Genomic DNA, 18,538 nt, shown 5'->3' on the forward strand with positions numbered 1-18,538 from the left:
TCTGCTCCCACTGCCTGCGGGGTCAGAGATCAGAGCAGGAAGCCTGCCAACCTGGGAGCAGGAGATGGCCACCCCGAGCCCCACACCCTGGAGACCCCCTCAGGGGAGCGGCCAGCCAGGCTGAGGACACGGTCACCCAGAGGAGGCCCCGGGGGAGGGGGCCGCCCCCATCGGCCCTGGGTACTCGCTGTATCCCCGCCGGCCAGGAGCAGGGACCCCAGGCCGGGCTGAGCTCACACCTGGGGGGTCCTGGGGCCCCCGCGCGCCTGCCCCAGCTCAGCCGTGGGAGAGGAGAGCTGGAGGAGCTGGCCCCTCAGGGCCCTCCCGGCCCAGGCCTGCCGCCCCGAGGAAGACCAGCACCTTCTGCAGGTCCAGGCCCTGCGGGGTCATCTGCACCTGGGCCAGCATGAGGCCCAGGAGGGCGCTCAGCAGCCCGGCCCCCATTGAGCATCTGCTCCGTGCCCTGAGCCCTGGGCAGGGTTATAGCAGGATGGAGGGTGGGCGGGGGTGCAACCCCCCAAGAGGACCGCAGTGAACTTGGCCTCCAGCCACTCAGGGGTGTGCATCCGGGCCCCAGGACGCCCACAGCCCTGGGGCAGGGTGACCTGGACCAGAGCCGCCCGTGCCACCCTCCTCCCGGTCTAGGGCCTGCCTGGGGGCCTGAGAGCAGGACAGACACCCCCACTCCCAAGCAGGGCCGCCAGGACCACGTCTCCCCCCGGGGAGGGGCTGCCAGGACGGATTCGCCAAGCCCAGGCCTGCACACACGGCCAGACTCCCCTCCCAGGGCTCCCAGCGGTCTTCAAGCCCTTTCTGATGGGTCTCGGGAAAAGTGGGTGAGCGCTCCACAGGCCTGGGCCACAGAGGCAGGCGAGGACCGCTTCTGGCTGCGAGGCGTGGGTGGGAGAGGTCGCTGCCTGCAGAGGGGGCCGCGGAAGAGAGACAGACGCTCCGCGGGAGGCAGCGTTGGGGTTGCCTGGGCCCCTGCCCCTCCACGGACACCAGGCAGCGGCCGGCAACCCACCTGCTTCCTGTGCGAGCAGCTTCTCCACCAGGTGGGACCCTTCCGGCCCTGACACCTGCCCTGACACCCACCCTGCACGGCCAGGCAGGGCCAGCCTCGGGGACCCCTGTCCTGCTTACGCTCCACGAGCTGTGGGCTGCCGGTGTCCACCCCTTCCCACCGTGCCCAGGCCCCCAAGCCCAGGACCAGATGGTGAGCAGGTCAGGGTGAAGGCAGAGCCAGGCTACCTGGGCACCAGGGCCTCCAGCCGCATCGCCCGAGGGAGCCGCCTTCCTCAGTCTCCCCACCCGTCAGGACGGCGAGCACGGCAGGGGCCAGGTGCCCAGGAGGGTCCCAGGAACCAAGGCAGCCGTGACCCAGGTCTCAGCCCTGGCCTCTGGCCAATGCAGGGTGGCCTCCCCACCTCCAAAGCCACAAAGGCTCACACAGGCCTGGCCAGCTAAAGGGGAGGCCGCTCACCCGAGGCAGGGGGACTGCCACCTTGACTCTGCAGCAAAGCTGTGGGTCACACAAGGACCAGTCAGCCCCAAGACCCAGGGGGCCCGTCCAAAGGGAAGGAGTGAGGCGGGATGCCCGAGGAGGCTGACCCGGGTCCGGGCTGAGCCCGGAGCTGGGCTCACGAGCCAGTCCCCCAGGGGCTTGAGCGGGCAGAGGAGAGAGGACAGGAAGCCCAGGGCCACCCCCTGTCTTGGGGTGATCAGCCCGAGGCAAGGATGGGCGCGCTCAGAGCTAACAGCTTCCTGCTCCACCCTGCCAGGGCTACAGGATGCCCGCGAGCAGTGAAGCAGGGTGTCCAGTGCCTTCCTGCCCTGCCGCAGGCCCAGCCAGCCCTTTGAAGTGTGCGCATCGGGCAGAGCCGGATGCTGTGAGCTCCACGGGGCGTGGTGTCGGGGCAGGAGCCACAGGGGGCCCCGGGCGTGGGGCGCTCCGGCCCCCCCAGCTCATTGAGGCTCAGCAGGGAGCTCAGGCCCCAGAGCCCGGCCGCAGGACCCCAGCCGGGCCACTGGCTGTGCAAGTTGCTGACCTTTCTGTGCCTCGGTTTCCTTGTGAGCAGACAAGGCACCCAGCAGGCTCTCCGCTCGGGCCCGAGGGTCCATCCAGGGGCACTCAGGCTGGGCCACAGGGAGGGGCTCAGGGTGCTCTGGCCACGACCGTGACCCGTTCCCAAGCTTCAAGGAGGCTCACCAACGAGCCCAAGGTCAAGGTCACAGCAACAGCAGGAAGGAAACACCGAAAAGCTGCACCCCGAAGCTCCCCTGCAGCTGCTCTGCCTCTGTGGGTTCTGCCCCTAATGGAGGCCCAGCCGCGGGGCCGGGCTGCCCAGGGCACCTCGGCATCCCCACAGGGGCCATGAGCCCACAGGAGCCGGGCTGGGGGACCCAGATGCTGCTTGTGGGTGCAGACCTTACGGGGGGCCACCCTTGGCTGGTGCCTCCTCCCTCTGAGCCAGAGTGCCCGTCCTCAGCCCTGAGCCTCCCAGCCTCAGTGGCTCCAGGAGCCCGGATCACAGCGGGGCCCCAGGGCCCTCCCTAACGGCCTCTCCAAAGAATCCAGGGCCCTCGAAACTGCAGAATCTGTTTATTGAGCAGAAGGGGGAGGCCCCAGGAGATGCCGGCGAAGGGTGGGGGACGGGAAGGCGCAGGGCTGGAGGGCCGTGGGTCAGGACACTTGGGGTGACAGGACCCGCTGCTCCGGCTCTCCCTGCACAGACAGCAAAGGTCCGGTCACTCCTGGGACCCCTGAGTGGCGCTTCACACAGCAGGGTGCCCCATCTACTCATCCCCTTAAAGGGCAGGGTGAGTGGATTCTGCCACCGAAGCTTCTGCAACCATGGAAACACTCCCCCAAGGCGGCCCCCTCCCCCAGTGTCGCCCCCTTACCGGGCTCCCCAGGGACCCAGCCACTGTCCCCAGGGCCTCACCACCTCCCTGGCTGGTGGAACAGCCACTTAACCCCGAGGAGCCTGCAGACACAGCCCTGGAGAGGGGGTCCACGTAGGTGTGCACTTTACCCTAAAAGGTGCTTTTTTAACATAATCCTGGGGGTGGGGCACAGAGCAGGCAGACAGGCTCCTGCTCTCTGCAGCTAGAACCTTCCTGATGGCACGTGACCCGATCCCTAACGTGGCTCAAACAGGGATGGAGCCGGGACCTGGGCTGCATCATTGAGACCCACTGAAAGCTGCAGCAGCCCGATGCCCCCAGCGCAGCCCTGGGCAAACTCGGCCTGGCCGGGGGAGCAGAATGAAGTGAAGGCCAGAGGGCCGCTGCCCGCAGGCCACTCTGGAAGCCCCCACCTAACCTAACCCACCATGCCAGGAGAGGCCGCAGGGGTGCCTCCCGACGCCGGCGAATGTCACATCCTGTCCGAGGTTTACTGCTCATGTAGGTTCCCAAGTTCTTCACAGGGAAGGGGGGTGAGGGGCCCAACGGTCCCCTCTCCACTTTGGGAGAAGGCGTCCCCAAGAGCCCACCTGCATCCATGTCCCAAGGGGTCCTGGGGACTCAGCCCTGTGCCAGGAGGCTGCGGTTCCCACCTTGTGGGGCCCTTGGGAGAGGATGAGGACTCGGGAATCCCAAGGCAGCGCCCCATGCTCTGGGCAAGCCAGGGGCTATGGGGACACAGAGCGCACTGGGCTGGATTATGCCCCTCCAAATCCATATCCACTTGGAACTCCGAAAACGCCCTTATCTGGAAATAAGGTCTCTGAAGATGTAATTGTTAAAGATCTTGAGAGGGCATCACCCTTGATTTAGGGTATCCTTATATGAAGGCAATCTGGCCTCTTAACAGGCGAGGCAGGGATGGGAGTGGTGGGTCGACAGGCCAAGGATTGCCAGCACCAACAGCCTCTGGAAGAGGCAGGGATTCTCCCCAGAGCCTCTGGGCAGTCCTGCCCCGTCCTTGACTCCGCACCTCTAGCCTCTAGGCTATGAGAGAGTAAATTCCTGTTGTTTTAAGCTACGGCAGCCCTAGGTAATCAGGAGAGGCTTCCCTGGAAGAGGTGATATGTAAGTGGAGGCTGCAGGCACAGGAGTGAGTATCCAGGGAGAACAAGGGATGCTGGGGGATCTGCACTTGCAGACCTCAGCAGGTGAGAGGGAGGAGGTCCCGGCACACAGGCCCTGGAGAGCGGGAGGGAGGTGTTAACCCTGGCTCCTACCTGGGAAGGGCCAAACTGGGTCTCTGGAGCCCTCAGGGTGCGTCCCTGTCCCCCAGGGAGCACACATCTGTAGAAAGACAGAGGGTCCCGAGAGGCTGGGCTGGCTGGGACTTCACCCTGCCTCCTGCAGCCCCTCCCCATGCCAAGGGACCCGCTGGGGGCGGCATCCCCAATCTCCCCCGGGCCGGCCAACACACCCTTGGAAGACAGGGCTACTTCCGGCCGGCACCTCCCAGGACTCCGGAATGGGGGCGGAGCGAGGCTCTGGCAGGGGCGGGGCTTTGACCGGGCGGGACTTTGACAGGGGCGGGGCTCTCAGGGGTACCTGACTTGGGCAGCATGGCCACCATGTCCGCTGGCAGCCCCACCGTCGGGTAGAAGTCCTGGAAGGCCTCCAGGGCCTGAGGACTCGCTTCTTGGGTCCGGCCTGGGGCAGAGCAGGGGCCGCTGTGAACCCCCGTGGGTCACAGAGATGAGAGACATGGGCAGATGGGGGCCCCTGGCCTCACTGCCCTTTCCTGAAGGCTGGAGGTAGGTCTGCCCCCTGAGGTTGGGCAGGTTGTGCACTGATGAAAGTGCCTGCCTGGCTGAGGGGCTAGTGGGGACTGGAAACTGCACAGACGGGCAGCCTTTCCCAATTCACACAGGGCACCTGGGAGCTTGGGGTGCCTGGCTGCTCTCCCAGACCCTGCGCCCCGGAGCCCCACCCCTTCAGACACCTTTACCTGCAGCTCCCAAAGCCAGCTTCCCGCCCTCACCCCTGCCTCTCCTCTTGGGGAACTCTCCTGGTTCACTCCGCCAAGCCCACGAGAAATTAAAGCAGAATAGTATCGCAGCCCCTGCTCAGGGTGTCAGGCCGCAGGCCAAGCAGGGGAGGCGGGGTCTCCAGCCAGAGACAGGCCTGAGTTTTGGCCTGAGTGCCCAGCCTTCAGAGGCCCCTCAGTTCAGCCGTACCCATTTGTGATGGGGTGGGCAGGGCCTGAAGAGGTGCCCCAGTGGGTGGGGGTGGGGTCGGGGGGTGCGGGGGAGCCCTCACTGTAGAGCTGCACCATGGTGCTGAGCGCGCCCTCCAGCTCCTTGTAGATGTAGACCACGGCGAAGGAGCTGTAGTCCGTGTCCACCACGCGCACGTCCAGGTAGCCCAAGGCTGCAGAGGAGACAGCCGGCTCTGGACAACGGAACCGCTGAGCATCCGCCCACACGGGAAAGGGGGCGGGGCCCAGGCGGAGGCAGGGGAGGGCCCCGGGAGGGGCATGGGGGAGGGTCACCCATGGAGAAGGGCGTGGGGGTCACTTACCTGGGACTCGGAAGTGCCCCTGGGCACCCACTCTCAGGTACTCCGCATCCGCCCGGTTACAGCCGTCCGCCCTGGGGGGTGCACGGCCTGCTCACTCTCGGCCCCGCCCACCCGGCCCCGCGCGCCCGCTCACCCCGCGCCCGCTCACCCCGCGCCCGCTCACCGGGGGAACTCCATGTGGACGCTGAGGTTGCCCCCCGCCGAGGCCTTGATGTCCCTGGTGGACATCAGCAGGTGGTCCTTCTTGCCCAAGAAGACCTTGCAGTCAGAGACCATGGAGACCACGTACCAGAGGCCTGAGAACTGCAAGACAGCTCAGTGACCCGGGGCGGAACCTCCCGGCACCCGGACAGTGGGCCACAAGGCCCACAGATTTGTCTGAAGCCACTCGGCCGGGGGTCTCCGGAGTGTCCAAGCCCCAGTGCTGCCACTCACCTGGGGCAGGGGTCCTGGCCACTGGGAGCCTCAGTTCTCTGAGTTGTGAAGTGGGTCAGTAACTACCCAACAACAGGGTTGTTTCAGGGTTAAATGGAAGGGACTCTAAAGGGTGTGCAGGCCCAGGACACCAAGCAAGCGTCCCACGGAGGCGGCAGGCTCCGCTAGAACACGGTCACTCCTGTTTCCAGTGGCTGCTCAGCCCGGACCCCCACCCGCATGGCACAGCACGGGGGCCTCTCGTACCTTGTTGGCATCAAAATCTGGCTGCACCAGCACGTCAGCCTGAGCCGAGGGTGGCCAGAGCAGCAGCAGGACGCAGCTCAGCAGCGTGGCCCCCATCCCCGTCTGTGACCCTGGCCCCGCACTGGTCCATCCCTACTGCTGTGGGCAGCTTTATAGCCCGGCCCGCAGTGGGGCAGGGCCAGCGAGCCGCCTGGGCAGCGCACGGCGTCTCGGTTCTGGAAACGCCAGCCCTTCTTTGTTCATTGTTTGGCACAATCGCCCGAGTGTCCCCACTGGCTCCAGGGGTCATTTCCGGGAGGGCTCCAGAGGGCTCTCACTTGGCTTGGGCCTTGCCCACCTGTGGGCAACGCGGCTGGAGCCCGGGGCCCTTGGGGGCGCCGCTGGGAAGCACCCACGGTCAGGTTGCTCCAGCCAGGAGGCTACCCCTTGGGGCCCAGGTCCCCCAGAGTCCTCACCCCCTCACCTCCCTGCACAGGAGCGTAGTCACATCAGCCAGGCCTGGGGACCTCGTCTCAGGGGGACAGAGGTGATGTCGAGGCCCGAGCAGTCCTGCCTCCAGACCCCTGGCTGGGCCTCCAGCAAGCCCGTGGGGAGGGCGGGGCTGGGCCACCACCTGGGGTGGATTATGGGGTCACGGCCACCTTATCACTGGTTGCATAAGCGTGTGGACCGCAATGTCGCCGGGGAGGCGCCGCAGGCTGGCCAGGCCTCTCTCCAGGTGGCCTCTTCTGTCCTCTCAGGGGACCCCAGGGGCGCCATGTGAGGAGCAGCACGTGGCCTGGGGCACCCAGAGTCCTCTGGTCAGAGGCAGGCATCCCCAGGGAAGGCCAGCACTGTGCTCCCAGTGGAAGTGCGTCCAGGGTCGGAGAAGGACCCTCATCGGCCAGTGGGGTGGGGAGGAGCAGGGGGTCAGGGCCGAGGGCTCCGGCTCACCGCCTCCACTGGGTTCAGGAGGCGCCAGCTCTCACCCAGATCCCAGAGTCCTGGGACAGAAGGCAGTGAAAGCCTTCCTGTGCAAATATTTACAAAACATCCATCTGATAAAGGACTTAAATCCTGAATCTATAGAGAACTCTCAAGACTCAAAAAAAAAAAAAAAAAAAAACAGTTAAAAAAACAGGCAAAATATTTGAAAAGATTCCAAATCAGAAAGTAAAGCCAAGCAGAGAGGCTCATGGGCATTTGTTCACTGTAAGGAGATGCCACGGCAGACCGGCAGGCTGGCCACTCTGGTTCCAAACCGGAGACACTGGTGGTCACCACCAGGGCAGGAAACCAAGAGCGTGCGACACCCTGGGGACGGCTCGGCAGATCCTATGAAGGAAAACATTCAAATACCATGTGATTCGACAGTCACAAGCCTAGATATTTACCCAAGAAAAATGAGACACACTTTAGCCAAAACCTGCTGGTGGCTGGTCATGAGATCTTATTGACAATCCCTAAAAAACGGAAATGACCAAATGCCGTTCAGGGGGCAGGATGCACAATGCTCTGGGCATGAGACCTCTCCAGACACACTGACCCAGGGCAAACCCCAGATGCCCACGCTGGGTGACAGAAGCCGGCCTGGAGGGGTGCAGACTGTGGCTGCAGAACATGGGAATCCTCAAGGACAGACGGGCCTGGCTGACGACAAAGGGGCTGGCGGAGACGCTGGGGTGATGGACTGTGGTGCGTTTGTCTAAACTTAAAACCAAAGAGGGTGAATTCCAGAGCGTGTAAACTACACCTCAACTTTTAAAAAGTGTAAACTAGAGACTTCCCTGGGGGTTGAGTGGCTAAGACTCCGTGTTCCTAATGCAGGGGTCCAGGTTCGATTCCTGGTCAGGGAACTAACTCCCACGTGCCGCAACTAAAGGTCCTGTATGCCACAAGTAAGACCCGGTGCAGCCAAGTAAATAAACTTCTAACTGTGGACCACAGCATGTATTCATGCTTATACAGTGTAGACAGGCTGGACACGGAACAACAGGCTGGTTCCAAACAGGAAAAGGAGTATGTCAAGGCTGTATATTGTCACCCTGCTTATTTAACTAGTATGCAGAGTACATCATGAGAAACGCTGGGCTGGAGGAAGCACAAGCTGGAATCAAGATTGCCGGGAGAAATATCAATAACCTCAGATATGCAGATGACACCATCCTTATGGCAGAAAGTGAAGAGGAACTCACAAGCCTCTTGATGAAAGTGAAAGTGGAGAGTGAAAAAGTTGGCATAAAGCTCAACATTCAGAAAACGAGTATCATGGCATCGGGTTCCATCACTTCATGGCAAATAGATGGGGAAACAGTGGAAACAGTGGCTGAGTTTATTTTTCTGGGCTCCAAAATCACTACAGGTGGTGACTGCAGCCATGAAATTAAAAGACGCTTACTCCTTGGAAGGAAAGTTATGACCAACCTAGAAAGCATATTCAAAAGCAGAGACATTCCTTTGTCAACAAAGGTCTGTCTAGTCAAGGCTACGGTTTTTCCAGTGGTCATGTATGGATGTGAGAGTTGGACTATAAGGAAAGCTGAGAGCTGAAGAATTGATGCTTTTGAACTGTGGTGTTGGAGAAGACTCTTGAGAGTCCATTGGACTGCAAGGAGATCCAACCAGTCCATCCTAAAGGAGATCAGTCCTGGGTGTTCATTGGAAGGACTGATGTTGAAGCTGAAACTCTAATATTTTGGCCACCTGATGGGAAGAGCTGACTCATTTGAAAAGACCCTGATGCTGGGAAAGATTGAAGGCAGGAGGAGAAGGGGACGATAGAGGATGAGATGGTTGGATGGCATCACCGACTCAATGGACATGGGTTTGGGTGGACTCCGAGAGCTGGTGATGGACAGGGAGGCCTGGCGTGCTGTGGTTCATGGGGTGGCAAAGAGTCGGACACAACTGAGCAACTGAGCTGAACTGAGTGTGGATAGGTAGGCGGGTAGACTGTATGAACTCTTCTCCCAGATGCCAGTTCTTGGGCTGAGGGGCAGGGAGACAATGTGTCCGAAGCCCCCAAGTAAGATCCGAGTGTGGCAGGGAGAGGTCAGACCTCTCACCACAGAACTGTGGGGTGAGAGCAAGCAGGGATCGAGGGACAGGTCACTGTGGCCTGCAGGCCCCCCACGGACCCCCTTGAGCCTTAGGTGTGGGGCGGCTTCCAAGGCCACAGAGAACGCTCCCGCCACCAGCCTGTTCCCTGCCGGGGTCTGGAGACTCTCCATCACGAGTTCTAGATGCCCGCTCACCTCCTGCCTCCCCAGCCCCCTCATCTCTGAAGTCCACTCTCCACACAGCGGCCTGAGCAAGCCTTGTAAAGCATCAGTCTGATGCGTCCCTGCTTGAGACGCTCCTGAGTCACTGTGGTGCAGAGCACAAACCCACCCCGAGTGGAAACTCCCCAAGCGCAAACCGGCGCCCAGCCCAGCCCAGTGCTGCCCAGCTCCCCAGCAGTCAGCCCAGCCCGCTCCCCGCCTGCCTGGGGCCTCTTGCTCATACCCTCCGGCCCAGGGGCCCTCTGGTCCTGTCCAGCCCCTCACCAGAGTCCCTGCTACTCACACTCTGCCTAGTCAGCAGCCTTCCTCAAACCCAGCCCACCGCTGGTCTGTGTCCTGGGGGCTTAGCACCGTTCCAGCTCTCTCCTGAGTTTATTTGTTCTCTGCTCTCCTGTGAACCCCGAGACGACAGGAACTGCAGCAGCCTGCAGGCCAGCCATTGGCCTCTGTTTCCCAAGCCTGGAGTGCGGGGCCTGGCGGTGGACGCTGCCCACTGACCGTTGTGAATGAACAAGGGTCAGGCCCAAGTCGCTGTGACCCCCAGGTCTGCCAACTGGAAACCTCACAGCATGCATTTGCCTGCGGGCAGGTGTGTGTGGCCACATCCGGCCTGAGGTGGCCCTGAGTGCCTGGCACCGCAGGCCCAGACAGCAGCGGCTCAGTGGGGGCCCCACACACACAGTGGGCCGGGCACTGCGGCCAGGGCCTCCATCGCGTCCTGCAGGCCTCAGCGCCCTGGAGGAGGCTAGCACATGCTCTGCTGTGTGCAGAGGGGGTTTGTGGCGGCTCAGGACGAGGACGGGGGCACCGGCAGGAGAGGTGCCTTGGTGGGCGGTGGGCAGACCGGAGCTGGCGAGGCCCTGGACCCAAGAAGGTGCAGTCCCAGAAGTGGCCACAGGGCGATAGCAAAGAGACGCCGCTCGCAGGGCTGGTGGAAGAGCTTAGATGGGGTCTGCGGTTCACTGAGCTGGGGAGGGGTCCCCTAGAAGGAAAGCTGCCTTACACTGAGGTGAGGTCTGCTAAAGGGCCGGGCTTCCCAGGTGGCACCAGCAGCAAAGAACATGCCTGCCAGTGAGGAGACGTGAAAGACGCAGGTTTGATCCCTGTGTCTGGAAGATCCCCTGGAGGCGGGCACGGCAACCCACTCCAGTATTCCTGCCTGGAGAATCCCCATGGACAGAGGAGCCTGGTGGGCTACAGTCCATGGGGCCGCACAGACTCAAGCACAGCTGAAGTGAGTTAGCACTCGCGCATTCCGCTGAAGGGTTGCCTGGATAAGCAAATGTGGTCTATCCACACATTGGAAGATTGTCCATATAAGAACACGATGAACCTCGAAGACAGGGTGCTGGGTGAGAGGCCAGACCTAAGGCCACGACGTGGTGTAGGAGCCCCCTATGGGACATGCATAATAGCAAGTCCGCAGAGACAGAAAGGAGCTTAGTGGTTACCAGGTGCTGGGCTGGGGGAGACTGATGCGTATGGGGTCTCTGTGGAGAAATGCCCCAGGGGGGCAGCAAGTTGTGTCAGGAAGCCGACATCTGGCCATGAGCTGGCACACGCAGGTGGACACAGCCCAGCCAGGGGGGGCGACAGCTGCCCAGGACAAAGAGAGCTGGGGGGCGGGGGGTCACAGGAAGGATTTCAGGGCTAGAGAGCTGGGGGGAGGGTGGGGGGGTCACAGGGAGGGTTTCAGGACTAGAGAGCTGGGGGGTCACAGGGAGGGTTTCAGGGCTAGAGAGCTGGGGGGTCACAGGGAGGGTTTCAGGTCTGGAGAGCTGGGGGGTGGGGGTCACAGGGAGGGTTTCAGGGCTCCCAGAGGCTGCTCTGGGTGCTGAGCAGGAGCCAGCAGGAAGGTCCAGGGCAGCACTGGGTCCGAGGCCATGTGGGAGGCACTAAGCTCTGCGTGGCCGCCACCCCCACCCACTTTCTCAGCGCCCAAGCTCGCCCCCTAGTGTCCACCAGTCTGCACAGCAGGTTGCCTGCTGCTGGGGAGCGGGTGTGGGGCGGGGGGAGCGGGGCGGGAAGGAGGGGTTGGCGGGGAGGCGCAGGGCGGCAGGGGCAATCCCAGCTGGGCCCCACCTGTGGCCAGTGCCCTATGTCCCACTCCTGCCCTGAGGGCCCCTCCTGGGCTGGCTTCCACCCCATCCATCCAGCCTCCCAGTAAAGAGCGCTGGGAGGAGCTCTGGCTCGGCCTCCTGGGCAGGGGTCCTTCAGCCCCTGCCCACTTCCCCATCCAGTGCCCCCGGGCCTCCTCTGTGGAGCCACAGAGAGCCACCCCTGCCCGTGGTGGGCTGTCTGTGCCAGAGGCCCCGGCCCTGGGGTCCTCCAGGCCTGGGGGCAGGGCGACGCTTCTCTGCAGGTCTCTGTGTGATGGGCTCTCTTTGGCCCCCTTTCCTGCAGGGTGCGTCCTGTCTCCAGGCAGGGGTGGGGCACCGGCTTATCTGAGGTCCTTTCTGGGAAGGCCCAGCAGGACAGACAGCTTCATCTTTCGTCACCTTCCAAGGTGCCTGTCCTGTGTCCACAGCACCCTGGAAGCCAGCCAGCAGAGGAGGCTGGGAGCTGTGGTTTGCAGGGCGCCCCCTCCCCGGGAGGGCATCGTCCCAGGTACTTCCGCTTGGGTTTTGGGGCCTCAGACAGATCCTGCCGAACCTTCTGATCTCCGCTCCCAGGCAGGGTCTCCAGTGACCCAGAGTGGGCAGCCCAGGTCCAGGGCAAGCTCTCATGTGGCCTTGAGGGCCCGGCCAGGCTCATGGTGAGCAGAGGTGGGAGGCATCACAGTGAGGCTGCCCAGAGAGTTGGCAGGTCCGGATGGTGGGTGGGAGGCGAGTGGCACAGGGCGTCCAGTTGGGTGCTGGCCGTGGTGGGGCGGGAGACAAGGGCCAGTCGGGCAGGAAGGGGAGTGGACCAGGAGCGTGTGGGAGCTTTCAAAAAAATGGGGGGGCTTTTTAAATTTTTAATGCCTAAAACAAAAGATACCCAAACCACAGCTTCTGGAGGGACTGTTTGTTCTTGCCTCTCTTCTCAGAAGTGACCTTGGCCTGGGTTCAAGAGCAGGGTCTCTGGCCCTCCTAGACTGAGCGACAGAGGGTTGGCGCCCTGGAAGGGAGGGGATGGTGCAGCTGAAGGCAGGATGCTCATTCTGGAAACTTCCAAGTGGAGGGCTGCTGGACAAGCCGGGGTGGAAGGGGCCCTGCACACGGTCCCAGCCCCTCCTTGCTCCCTGGCGCAGCTGGAGGACAAGGAGAGAGGCAGGAGGGAGCCTGGTAATGAGCGCCGCCCACAGCACTGCGTTCAGAGCCATATAAACGGGCATCCAGAGGCGGGAGGGCTGCTCAGCCCGGGCCCGGGCAGGTCGCTGGCGTGTGGACCTCGGGAGGATGCGTGCAGCGCTGCTGGCCGCTCTGCTGGCTGTGGTCTTGGTGCCCAGCGCCCGGGCCGTGTGGCTGGGGAGGCTGGACCCTCAGCAGGTGGCGGCTCCCCCACACCAGCGCGGGCCTGGGGCCACACGGGTCCTCGGGCCTTTGTGGTCTCCGGGCTCCCCCGGGGCCCCCCGGACCACGGGGGCTGCAGGAGGCCGGGCTGGGGGTGGAGGGACGGCCCCTCACCTGCGCCCCCTCCCTCAGCTCATGGGGTCCTGGTACGTCCTCGCCGTGGCCTCAGGGGAGAAGGACTTCGCGCTGGAAAAGGCCACAAAGAGTGTCGAGGGGGTCGAGGTGATGCTGACGTCCCAGAACACCCTGAAGATGCGGGCTTCCCGGCACAGGTGGGTGGGGCCGGGGGCGCGGCTGGGTGGCCGGCCCGCCCTCCCCTCCCTCTGCACCGGGCTCTGCTGTGAGCTCCGCCCTCCATTGGGTCTCAGGGGTCTGCGTCCTGGGCTCCGGCCAGGGGCGCCTGGGTGGGACTCATGCCTTCTCCAGCGAGGCCGGCACAGCCTCTGACCACCCCCTCCGCCCCGGCCCCTGGGCAGCTTGGCAGCGGCTCCGGTTAGCAGGAGAGGCCGCTTCTTTGTTCAAGGCCCCCCTGAGCAGCCGCTCAAGGTGGGTCTGTGCATTTGAGCCCACACGGTCCGGTGGGCCCTGGGGGAGCCTGGAGACCACGAAGCCCCGAGGACCCACGTCACCTAAGTGTCCAAGTCCCCGCCTGTCGCTCGGGATGGCTGGTGGGGCACCACCGCGGGCCTGGAGTCATCACGCAGCCTGAGCGGCTGGCAGCCCCGACCCGAGAGGAGGCTGTCTGCCCTGCTCCTTCCCACAGCTGAGCCTGCTGCAGCTGCCACCCAGCTGGGGTGGCCTGGCGGCGGACAAGCAGGACAGAGGACATGGGGCTTGGGGCGGGGGCCCTGCTGTGCTGGGTGAACACTGGCTCACACGTGTCGTGGGCTGTAGCCCCAAAGCCATGAGGCTCAGAGAGTCCTAACAAGGCTGGCAAAAAGCCATCCAAACATGGAACCTTGGCACCCGGAAGGCCAGGCCCCATGGGACGGCCGTGGGTGGTGAGGGGACGAGAGCGCTTGCAGGGGCGGGGGCCTCCCAGCCCTTTCTGGCGTCCGCTTGTGGGTACCATCGGTCAGCGGCCTTGCTCCCTGCTGCGTGGAGGCGTGTGTGTCTGAGGACCTGGGCCACACCGGGGTGGAAGGGGCGGGCCCAGGCCCGGCTGCAGGGTGCACCCTGACAGCAGGGCCCGAGGACGGGCAAGAGGGCGCTTCGTTTTGTGAGCTGAGGTGAGTTTCACGTGTTGGTCTTCGAATAGGAAACACACTTACCTGGTCCGAAGGTCAGAGTCCCCCGGCAGCTCCCCGGGGGTGCAAGGGTGAGGACTCTGTGCTCTCACTGCCAAGGGCCCCAGTTCCATCCCTGGCCAGGGAACTCAGAGCCCTCAAACTGAAAAAGAAAGAAACGGGGAGGTGGACAGCAGGGGTCTTTCCTCCCCCTGGCAACAGGCAGCCCCTGGTTTTGATCTGTGACGGCTCCTTGGAGATGTTCAGGAACACGCAAGCACACGCAAGTCTCTTAAGTATTCAGGCAAGCCACAATTTGGTGTCAGCCCCCCGGGTTCTCTGCCTTCTTGTGAAACATTTAAGATTTTATTCTCTTTTGCCTTTCTTAAAGTTTTCAAAGCTGTGGTAAGATAAACGTAACATAAAATTCACCATCTTGACCATTTTCAGTGCATAGTTCAAGGGCATCGAACACACTCACCTTGTGCAAACCTCACCAGCATCTCCGGAACTTTCTCACCTTCTCACACTGACCCCCTGTCCCCACCAGACACTCACTCCCCGTCCCCTCACGCAGCCCCTGGCTGCACCATCTGCTTCCGTCTCTGGGTTTGATTCCTCTAGGGCCTCGCATGAGTGGATCCTGCATTAGTCTTTTTTCAAAGGAAAAATGTTGTTGCTGTCTTTATGCTCACTCTGGCCCTGCTGGGTCTCTGGTGCTGTGCGGGCTTTCTCTGCGGGTGGAGGGTGGGGGCCACTCTCAGTTGCACAGGCCTCTCCTCCTGTGTTGGAACACGGGCTCCAGAGCAGGGGCTCGGCCACTCTGCAGCGTGTGGGATCCTCCCAGGCAGCGACCGAGCCCTCGTCTCCTGCTTTGGCAGATTCTTTACCACTGAGGTGGGATGGGGTAGGAAGCCCCCTACATTGGTCTGTGCCTGGCTTATCTCACAGAACACAGCGTTCTCCAGGCTCACCGTGTTTCGGCCTGCGTCGGGATTTCCTCCTTGAAGGCTGAGTAATATTCCACCGCAGGGCTGGACCACACCCAGTTCCCTTTCGTCCGCTGATGGATGTCTGAATTGCTTCCGGCTTTTGGGCCTTGTAGACACAGGTGTGCAAATATCTCTTTGAGACCCTGTTTTCAATTCTTTTGGAGACACACCCAGATTGTGGGATTATTGGGTCATCTACTGACTCTATGTGACTTTTTTTGAGAAACTTTTTTTCAGAGCCAAGTAATACTCCCCTGGGCTGCCTTCCAGAGTTCTGCTGACGGGCAGACAGCGGTCTCCAGTCTTTCGCAGCTGGAAACACATCTAGGGCTGTGACGTTGGTGTGCTGGCCTGGGAGGGACAAACCCCTAGAGCTGAAGTGCGTCTGTCCTTTTCCCGTGTCACACGAGGCGGGTGCCCCGAGCTGGTGCGGGACTGGGTGGCCATCTGATGGGTGACCGATGGCCCCATGGTTGTTTTTACTGTCTCCTCTGATCACAGGGGAGCGGGCATCTCGGGGCCTGTTCCTTCTGGGGCTCCTTCCCAGCCCAGCGTCTGTTCGTATCTTTTGCATATTTTTTCCTGGGGTAGGTTTTTATTGACACGCAAGAACGCTTAGGTATTGGTGATTTTGGCTACTGTCTGTGATGAAGGTTAGTTGCAAATTAATTTCCCAGTCTGCCACTCTTACGCCTTCCAGCAGTTTTTGGTAGGAAGAGTTCTTTCTGTGTTTGTGTAGATGTAACTCTGGCTCTTTTTAGGGCCTCTGGGCCTTGTGATGTAGTTGTTAGGAGGTCTTTCCACCTCCCTGAAGCTGACAGGCCTCTGATCTTTGACCTGCTCGGGGCTACGCCCTGGGGACCTGCGAGGTGTGACCGTTGATGCTTGCCCAGGGTCCCTCTTTTTCCACTGGCCAAAGATGCTCCCTTCGTGACACCTAACCTCCTGGGCACTTTGCTTCATTTCTGGACTCTCTGCTCTGCTCCTTCGATCGGTCTGCTTCTGTGCCAGTGAGTCCGGTTGCTTTCCGTCTCGTGGCTCCACAGTGTGCATTGTTAGGGCTGGTGATGCTCCTTTCAGGCTTTTCCTCGTGACTCCTGGGTCTTGCAGGGAACTTGGCTGTGAGCTCGTCTTGCTCTGCTCACAGAAGGCCGTCTGCTCATTTTTCGGGTTGACGGCTTAGGGACACTGGCCTCTTTAGACGTGGAGCCGCTTTACTCCAAACTGCAGACCCCCCTTTGTCTCAGGCGCCTTTCATGCCCTCAGCAGTGCTCCCAAGTTTTCTCCGTGTGGATCTGGCAAAGCAGGTCCCTCGGGAGGTATATTCTGCAGGTCCCCAGCCAGCCTGCGGCCCCGATGGCTCACCTGCGGTTGAGACCAGGGTTTCTGGGTAACTGCGGCCCCCGAGGGGGAGGCAGAACCCCCCTGCAGCCACGCTGGCCAGGTCCGGGCAGTCCTGCTCCTGGACCTGGGTGATGACGGATCCTTCTGTGCTCCAGGCTGGAGAGATGCCACCTGCAGGCTGTGGAGCTGCGGAGACAAAATTCCAGATGGGTCTTCGGGAATCCCTGTAAGGATGACGGCCACGACGGTCCTTCTGGGCAGCGTGGGGACTCCTCCAGTCCCCTGACCGCCATCCGGCTGCCTTCTGCCCCCAGCGGCCTTGGGCCTTCCACCCGAGCTGCGTCCCCAGGCCCCTGTGTGCGGGGTCAGCCCCTCACAACAGGGAGGGGCAGCTCCACCCCAGCTCCAGGGGTGCTCCGCTGGGGACTGGGAGGTGCTCGGGGCCAGTCAGTCCCGGCCCTCCAGCTATGGTGTCTGGGGAGGTGGGCGCGCGTGGGGGTGTCCTCTGCCCCTGTGGGGACCTGATCTGAGGAGGGTGACCTGGGAAGAGCTGGGGCTCACCTGCCATCCCCAGACCACCTGGAGGCCCCGTGTGCCAGGGCTGGGTGGGGGCGGGGGGCTGAGGGGACCGAGCCTGGGGGCTCTTGGTCCGCTGAGGCCTGACGCGCTCCCCCGCCCCGGGGGCACCTGTCTCTAGCCCGGGGCGTGCTGGAGTACCGGGTGCTGGGCACCAACTTCAGGGACTACGCGATAGTGTTCACACAGCTGGAGGCCCAGGAGGAGGCCTTCAGCACCGTGGAGCTGTACAGTGAGTGCGCCGGGCTCCGCCCCTCCCACCAGCCTCACCCCGGCCAGAAACCGCCCACCGGCCCTGCGCCTGCGTCCCGGGCGGCCCCTCCCCATGCACAGCGCCCCCCCTCACCCCGCTCCTGTCCCTGGAGGGAGCGGGCGGGGGGTTGCACGTGGCGAAGAGCCTTGGGCCCAGAGGGCAGGGAGTCCCGCCGCCTGTCTCTGGGTTCTCTGGGTGGGCTTCTCCTCGCCCCAACCCCCGCCCGGCTCTCCCGCCTCCCCCACAGGCCGAACGCCCCTGGCCAGTCAGGAGGCCCTGGGCCGCTTCGCCAAGTGGAGCCGGAGCCTGGGCCTCCTGTCGCAGCAGCAGGCCGAGCTCCAGAGGGACTGTGAGTGTCCCCGGATGCTGGGGCGCCGTTTGCCGGCTTGAGGACCTTCCTGGCCTCAGGGAGTCAGGCCGAGCTCAGGGGGGCTTCAAGGGGTCACCTGCTCCCTGCCCAGCATCAGGCTTGCGGGGTGGATGGGGCAGGTGGTGTGCGGGGCCAGGGTGCTGGTTGGCGAGGGCCGGCCATCCTCACCTCGGCCCCTTTCCTCCCCAGTCACCTGCGCACACAAGGTCTTCCCGGTAAGCGGCCTCCCCGAGCACCCCTCCCCTCTGTGTGGCAGGAGGCACCTGGGTGCCCTGGGCCCCTGTCTTCCGGAGGCTCCACGGTGGGCAGGGCTGGGGCCCTGGGGAGCCGATGCCTCTGAGGGCGAGTCCAGGCCGCCCGTGTTGCTCTTGGTTTCCAGTGAATGCTGCACCCACCAGGGGCCCGGAGGAGGCTGGCCAGACACTGCCCTCCTCGCCCAGCCGCCCAGGGGCTGGGTGGGGGGCCACCTGCTCCCAGGGGCTCTTGCTGCGGATTCAAATAAAGCAGTTCCACAAACCCTCCCGGGGTCTCTTGCGTGTGTCCAAGCAGGGCCCTGGGCTGGAGACTGCTGCTCCCCCAGGGGGTCACCCCGGGCCCTGGGCCGACAGGAGGCCCGTCCACCTGAGCTGGAGCTAGACCCTGTGGTCTGGGTGACGTGTGGGCAGGGCACTGGGCTGGGGCGCCCAGGGCGTGAGAGCTTGGCTTTTCCTGGGGCCTTGGGGCAGGGTCGGGGCCAGGTACCCCAGAGAGCCGGAGTCTGTCTGTCTTCCTGTGTCCTGAAGTCCTGGCAGAAGCAGGGGCCGCTGGGGGGCGGGGTCATCTTGCACTCTGCTCGTATCGGGTGTACACACATACAGA

General features: G+C 63.0%; 2 protein-coding genes across 3 annotated transcripts; one reads left to right on the plus strand and one right to left on the minus strand.

The window, feature by feature from the left end:
• Positions 1-1,965: 1,965 nt before the first annotated feature.
• On the minus strand, positions 1,966-6,261 carry LOC102282586 (lipocalin-15). The gene is made up of 9 exons (XM_070380080.1): positions 6,166-6,261; positions 5,648-5,787; positions 5,485-5,555; positions 5,224-5,334; positions 4,484-4,614; positions 3,561-3,635; positions 3,148-3,250; positions 2,905-2,987; positions 1,966-2,136 (listed from the first exon to the last, which is right to left on the minus strand). The coding sequence occupies exons 1-9, from the start codon at positions 6,259-6,261 to the stop codon at positions 1,966-1,968; spliced, it is 981 nt and encodes a 326-aa protein (XP_070236181.1).
• A 6,544-nt stretch (positions 6,262-12,805) lies between these two features.
• On the plus strand, positions 12,806-18,053 carry LCN6 (lipocalin 6). Of its 2 annotated transcripts, none has more exons than XM_005887080.3 (5): positions 12,806-12,895; positions 13,052-13,209; positions 16,646-16,707; positions 17,179-17,289; positions 17,558-18,053. In XM_005887080.3, exons 1-5 carry the CDS (start codon positions 12,806-12,808, stop codon positions 17,698-17,700), a joined length of 564 nt encoding a protein of 187 aa, XP_005887142.2. In that variant the 3' UTR covers positions 17,701-18,053. The 2 variants fall into 2 exon arrangements, with proteins under 2 accessions (XP_005887142.2, XP_070236194.1); XM_070380093.1 differs by having other exon boundaries at positions 13,052-13,191; positions 16,637-16,707.
• The last annotated feature ends 485 nt before the right edge of the window (positions 18,054-18,538 follow it).

Source organism: Bos mutus, chromosome 11 (assembly GCF_027580195.1).
Source record: "Bos mutus isolate GX-2022 chromosome 11, NWIPB_WYAK_1.1, whole genome shotgun sequence".
In the NCBI taxonomy this organism is placed as follows: Eukaryota; Metazoa; Chordata; class Mammalia; order Artiodactyla; family Bovidae; genus Bos; species Bos mutus.